Source organism: Dama dama, chromosome 2, assembly GCF_033118175.1.
Source record: "Dama dama isolate Ldn47 chromosome 2, ASM3311817v1, whole genome shotgun sequence".
Classification (NCBI taxonomy): Eukaryota; Metazoa; Chordata; class Mammalia; order Artiodactyla; family Cervidae; genus Dama; species Dama dama.
The window spans coordinates 29,190,465-29,196,813 of NC_083682.1; the positions used below are offsets into that span (position 1 = coordinate 29,190,465).

The 6,349-nt window shown below is 43.3% G+C and overlaps 1 protein-coding gene and 1 pseudogene across 1 annotated transcript; both read right to left on the minus strand.

Moving 5' to 3' along the window:
* Positions 1–843: 843 nt before the first annotated feature.
* LOC133067312 (GTP-binding nuclear protein Ran-like) lies at positions 844–1,764 on the minus strand. The gene has a single exon (XM_061158466.1). The coding sequence runs from the start codon at positions 1,657–1,659 to the stop codon at positions 1,012–1,014; it is 648 nt and encodes a 215-aa protein (XP_061014449.1). The 5' UTR covers positions 1,660–1,764; the 3' UTR covers positions 844–1,011.
* A 1,675-nt stretch (positions 1,765–3,439) lies between these two features.
* Positions 3,440–5,948, minus strand: LOC133068397 (endogenous retrovirus group PABLB member 1 Env polyprotein-like; annotated as a pseudogene).
* Positions 5,949–6,349: the final 401 nt, after the last annotated feature.

A 6,349-nucleotide genomic window follows, 5' to 3' on the forward strand; every position in this document is an offset into this window, starting at 1 on the left:
AAACTTCTTGAATATAAAGTTTTCATCTAGAATTGAAGGTGCCAGTATAGCTAGGCTACTGACTTTGCCACATCTTAGGTAAGTCACTTAGCTATCTTGATTTTCTGTTTTCTAAAATATTCTTTTTCCCATGTTTGTGTTATTTAATCTACATTCCTACATGTAAAACAGGAGTGGAGAGAGAGCTAGGCAATTTTTAAGCTCTTTTTTTGTCCTGTATCAACACATGGCCATTTCTGGGTCATGAGTTGTCTTTTTTAGGCCAGTAACATTTGTGAGGTTGCTAATGATAATGAAGTTTTCTCTTTCAAGGTCTCTATACTTGTTTCAGCAAAGAAAAGGAAATGAGGAGAGGCCCTTTGTGGTCATTTTGCCTTTTAATATCCAGATCCTATTTTACCTCATGGAGTGATGCACTAATATTTTCTCCTTTTGTCCGCTCTTCCCATCTTAATTATTGATCTGTGAATTAGTTGCTCTTGGAACTGATGCACTCAGCAATTCCTGGGTGGTGGAGGGAGATGGTTGCTAGGCAACCTCACCTGTTTTAGATGGGTATGGGGCCTTATCTTTATGAACCTTATTTGTGGAGAATCTGAGGGGAAAATTACTTCTCATATCTTAAGGCTTCATAAAATACAGAGATTTGGAACAAACATATAAGGTTTTATTTATTTATTTATTTTTAGATATTTGAAATACAATTTTATTCTGATTCTAAACGAAAAGGAATGGGAATGACAGTAACAAACAAGATTCCACCTCTCAATATTGTCATGTGACTATAGCAGTCTTATATTTGAAACTCGAGGAGGAAACAACTGTGGTTTTTTTTTTTTTTTTAAACTGCCACATTCACTCCACAGCCCATCCATCTCCTTCAGCATCCAAAGATTAAGCACATGTTCAGCTTAGCTATATAATAAAGTGGCAAACACGCTACGCCACTGACATCACAGGACAGTTGCCTATAAAACTAGACTTCTGACGCTGGGCCCCAGCTTCACTTTCTCACAGGTCATCATCTTCATCCGGGAGAGCAGATGTCTGAGCAACCTCTAAATCGTGCTCATACTGTGCTGCCAAGGCTGGATCCATGACCACCTCTGGTGGGGCAAGAGCAGGCATGGCGACAAACTCCAAGTTAGGGTCTCCAATCAATTTTCTAGCAAGCCAGAGGAAGGGCTTTTCAAAGTTGTAGTTACTTTTGGCAGAAATGTCATAGTACTGAAGAGTCTTCTTTCGGTGGAAGACAACTGACTTTGCCTTAACCTTTCTGTCCTTAATATCCACTTTGTTGCCACACAGCACAATTGGGATGTTCTCATACACTCGTACCAGATCTCTATGCCAGTTAGGCACATTCTTGTAAGTAACTCTTGATGTTACATCAAACATTATAATGGCACACTGAGCTTGTATATAATAGCCATCTTTCAGTCCACCAAATTTCTCCTGACCAGCTGTATCCCATACATTGAACTTAATAGGTCCTCTGTTGGTATAGAACACAAGAGGATGGACCTCAACACCCAAGGTAGCTACATACTTCTCAAATTCACCAGTCAGATGACGCTTCACGAATGTAGTTTTTCCAGTACCACCATCACCAACCAAAACAAGTTTGAACTGAACTTGGGGTTCTCCTTGGGCAGCCATCGTGATGTTACTTCCAGAAGCGTCTCTGCGCCCGTCTGACTGAGGGCTGGAAAGATGGCGGAAGCGCAATTCAAATCCCCGGAGACGCAGCCGACGCCGGCGCCCGCGGAGCCATATAAGGTTTTAAATAGGGTTATCAGAAGAAGAAACACTGGATAGAGTGTGTTTAATTTGCAGGCTTTAGATGATTCCTTTAAAAAAAAATTCCTTTTATACTGTTTTCCTTTTCTATTGCTGCATAACAAATTACCACAAACACAGTGACTTAAAGAAAAGTACATTTATTATTTCACAATTTTTGTGAGTTAGAAGTCTAGTCATGGCTTAGCTGGTCTCTGCTGAGTCTCATGGACTACAACCAAGGTGAGAGCTGGGCCTGTGGTTTCAGTTAAGGCCTAGGGTTTTCTTCCAAGTTCCTGTTATTGTTGATAGAACCCATTTCCTTGTCGCTATTGCATTCTCTGTGGCTTGCTTCTTCAAAGCCAACAACAGAAAAAAGAGGGTGTTCCTGCAGCGTCTAATCTCTGAGCTGAATGAGGTCCTCAGTCTTCTTTCAAAGTGTCTGATTAGGTCTGGACCACACAGGGCAACCTGTCTGATTAACTAGATTCACCCGGATGGAGATATTAAATGCATATGATAAATCCCTTCACTTTTGCCAGATAATGTAATATACTCACAGGACAGATCTCTCTTCATATTCACTCATACTCACGGAGGAAAACTTAAAGGTGAGGGTCATTAGAGATTAACTTAAAATTCTGCCTACTACAGCTATATTTTAATGATCACATTAGTGTTTTACTAACATCTTAAAATTTAAGCTGAGAGAATAACACATATAGTTCTTTCATTTTTAATTTCTTTTGATCTTTCCATTTTTTTTTATAAGTTCATAATTAACTAATTGGCGACTCACTCCAATGTTCCTTTCTGGAGAATTCCATGAGTAGAGGAGCTGGGCAGGCCACAGTCCACGGGGTCTCAGAGTCAGACACGACTGAGAGACTAACATTTGCAGTTTTTCACTTTCAGTTGTGATTTATTTAAATAATATAGTAGTTAGAGTTATTTTCTTGGAAGCAAACTATTTTTAGAAGATCTTCATTTTATTTATTTACTTATTTTATTTTTGGCTGTGCTAGGTCTTTGCTGCTTTGTGGAGGGGCCCTCTCCAGATACAGCACGTAGGGGCCACTCCTTGTGTTGTAGCCACGCGTTCTGGGAAACAAACTCACTCAGAAGGACAATGCAGATAGTGGAGTGCAGTTTATTACACCCGCGGGCCCAAGGCAGAGTCTCCTCTTAGCCAAGGACCCCGACCAGCATTTGTGAAAATCTTTTATACCCTATGTGTACGTGTCTGAACCCACCACCCCAAATCCCTTGAGACTTAGAAAGGAAGGGTAAATACAATCACAATAACCCCATCATACATGTGTTATGTGTTCAAACAGTTAATAATCAATAAGCCCGTGGTTACATTCCAACCAGTTAATAACGGATAAGCCTGTGGTTATAGTCTGATAGATACTGTCCAGAGGCAGGGGTGATTAGAGTATGTTTTCTCTTTTGCGATGAGTAACCTGGATACGATCTTCAAGGTTCCCCTGTCCGGAGGGGGTCTTATCCTTCCATTGTTGTTCCCACAGGCACTAAGCAGAGAGTTCAGAGTCCACTAGAGAGGTGGTGAGCACGATCAGGCACAATCAGCACAGACAGGCCTCGGATGAAGTCCAGGCCCTATGAATTCCTTCTTCATTCCCCCCTCTTGATGCTCTTAACTCATATTATGAGCATCATTCATAAGGATATATTGCACCCTGGCTCTCCAACTGCCAATTTGGGAAAATGACATCAACCTTTGGGTTACAAAGTTCATAATTTTCACATTGTAACATTCAGGGTCCAGAAAGCAGAACTATCAAGGCAACTATAACAGTGGTAAATATAGTTTTTCACCAATTGCCCTTCACCCAAGATAGGACTGAAGTCCAGAAAGGAATGTTTTCATTTGACATTGCTTTTACCTGGTTTTTCATGTCACCTAAAGCAGTCAATACGTTGTCAGATAAGTCAGGAATGTATACACAACATTCAACCTTAATTATAGCACAGGTCCCTCTTTGAGCAGCTGTGAGTATTTCCAAAGCCATTCTATTATGAATCTCTGCTTTTCTCATTTGGATTTGCTCTTCATTTAAGCCCTGGATGGCCTTTGTTCTATCTAGGAGGGCCTGTTTTGTGAAATTAGTGAAGGCCTCTATTTTAATCATAATATCTGTTGTCCCTATAGAGGGTACGAATAAGGCAGCAATATACTCATACCATTGAAACACAGATCTTGTCCACCTAGCATGTAAATAAGGTATATTTACTGGGGCTTGTTGTAGGTTAGGCTTTTGTTACACTGGCATTTATATCAAATGTAACCCCATGACCCGAGTCTATTGACTGTAGGTCTTACACCAAGAGAGCAAGGAGAGGTTATGATTGACAAGAGAGAGGAAAGTCTCTTTTTATCATCCCAGAAAAGAGCAGAGTGGTTTAAAATCTCTTTGGCGGAGCGGTGACACCCACCAAGGAAGTCCATCCATCACAGACAGAGGCATAGTCCTACATACCCAGAAGTTGTAAGTGTTGTGGAAGTCCGTGTAGGAATGTGCCCATGAGAGGAAAACATTGTCCTGAGTTGAGACGGAAGTTAAACTCAAAATCACATTGATGAGGCCAAGCAGCAGGAGTTGATTGTGTGGCTTCATCCTGAAGGGGCTCGTCCGGGATCTTTGTTTTTCTTCTTAAGGATGGTCTTAGTCTCTTGAGGGTCAGTGGGGTCCCTCTGTACAGTCCACTTAGCATTTTCTGGGTCTGTGTTGTGTGATCTCTTTACCCTCATATGATGGATCCAAGGGACAATACCTGCAACTTTAACTGCAGTAGGGGTAGTTAGAATAACTTAAGGGCCCTTTCACCAAGGGGCTAGCAAATCATGTTTCCAATCTTTGACCCATACTTGGTCACCAAGCGTAAACTCATGAATCTGTTCCCCAAGGGGAAGAGGCACCCTTTCTTGTACAAACTTAGTTACCCAATTTATTACCTTACCCAGTTCCATCTGCTGTGAAATCCTATCCCCCCTTACCTGAGGCAAATTCATTGACTCCTGTTTTATTATGGGAGGAGGCCTCCCATACACAATATCATATGGAGAATAGCCTCGGGACTGTGGGGTCATCCTGAGTCTGAGCAGAGCAGTCGGAAGCAAGTCCACCCAGGAGCAGTCAGTCTCTCTGATCCACTTGGAGAGTCTCTTTAAGTGTCCGGTTGGCTCATTCCACCATCTCAGATCTCTGGGTCTATATGCAGTGTGCAGTTTCCATTTGATGTTTAAAGTTTTGCTTACTTGTTGTACCAAATCAGCTGCAAAAGCCAGGCCATTGCCTGATCCAATGCTGGTAGGAAATCCAAATCTGGGAACTATTTCCCTAAGCAGGCACCCAGGCTACTTCTGATGCTTTTTCAGTCCAAGTAGGAAAAGCTTTTATCCATCTCTAGAATGTACATACCATGACCAGCAGATAACGGTAGTGTCGGTGAGGTTTCATTTCAGTGAAGTCCACTCCCAGGTGTTCAAAGGGCAGCGTGCCTTTCAGCTGAATACCCGGAGGTTTTTGTCTGAATACCTGAGAGGCAGCATTAACCTGTGAGCAGGCAGCATGGCCTGGGTGGGTCGCTTGGTGTATTGGGCCAGAGTGTGTGCCAGCTCCTCTGGTACCAATAATTTGCCACTTGGCTATTCCCACCATCCCTTTTCAGTCTTGATGGCCCCTTCCGCTTTGGCTAACCTGACAGCCATTGTCCTTGTTTTATCAGGCTAGTGCCATCAGTATATAGGACCCAATTAGGGTCTGGAACCTTGAGCCCTTCTTTAAAACCAACCCCAGATACCTTACCTCCTCTTTGTAGATCTGTGCCTTCTTCTTCGACACCTGGTAACCTGTTTTCATCAGCAGCTGGAGCAGTGCATTTGTCCCTTTCCAGCATTTTTTCTTGGTCTCGGCAGCCAGCAGCAGGTCATCCCCGTATTGTAGGAGCCAACATCCATACCCTTCCGGGTGGAATGAGTCCAGGTCAGAAGCCAAGGTTTCCCCAAAGATGGTTGGGGAGTTCTTAAACCCTTGTGGGGGAGTCCAGATGAGCTGCTGTTTGGTGCTCCCCACCTGGAGCTTCCCATTCAAAGGCAAAGATGGGCTGTGACACTGGGGCGAGGCATACGCAGAAGAAGGCATCCTTGAGATCTAGGCAAGTGTAAACTTTAGTCCTCAGTGGGAGGAGGCTAAGTAAGGTATAGGGGTTTGGAACAGTGGGGTGTAAAGTCACAGTAGCCTGGTTGACTAGCCTGAGATCTTATACAGGCCTATAGTCCTGTCCTCCTTCCTTTTTGACTGGCAGGATCAGCGTATTCCAAGCCAACTGGCACTCTACTAGAAGGCCCGCTTGTTTCAATCTATTGACGTGGGGCAGTATGCCGGCCCAGGCCTATCGGTAGCGGGTACTGGCGCTTTCTAATCGGGATGGTGCCTGGTTTGAGTTCTATTATCACTGAGGCATGATGTTTAGCCAGCCTGGGGCAGGGGGGGGTGTCTTCTGACCAGACCTCAGGGAATGATTGAGTTAGCTCTCTCTCATG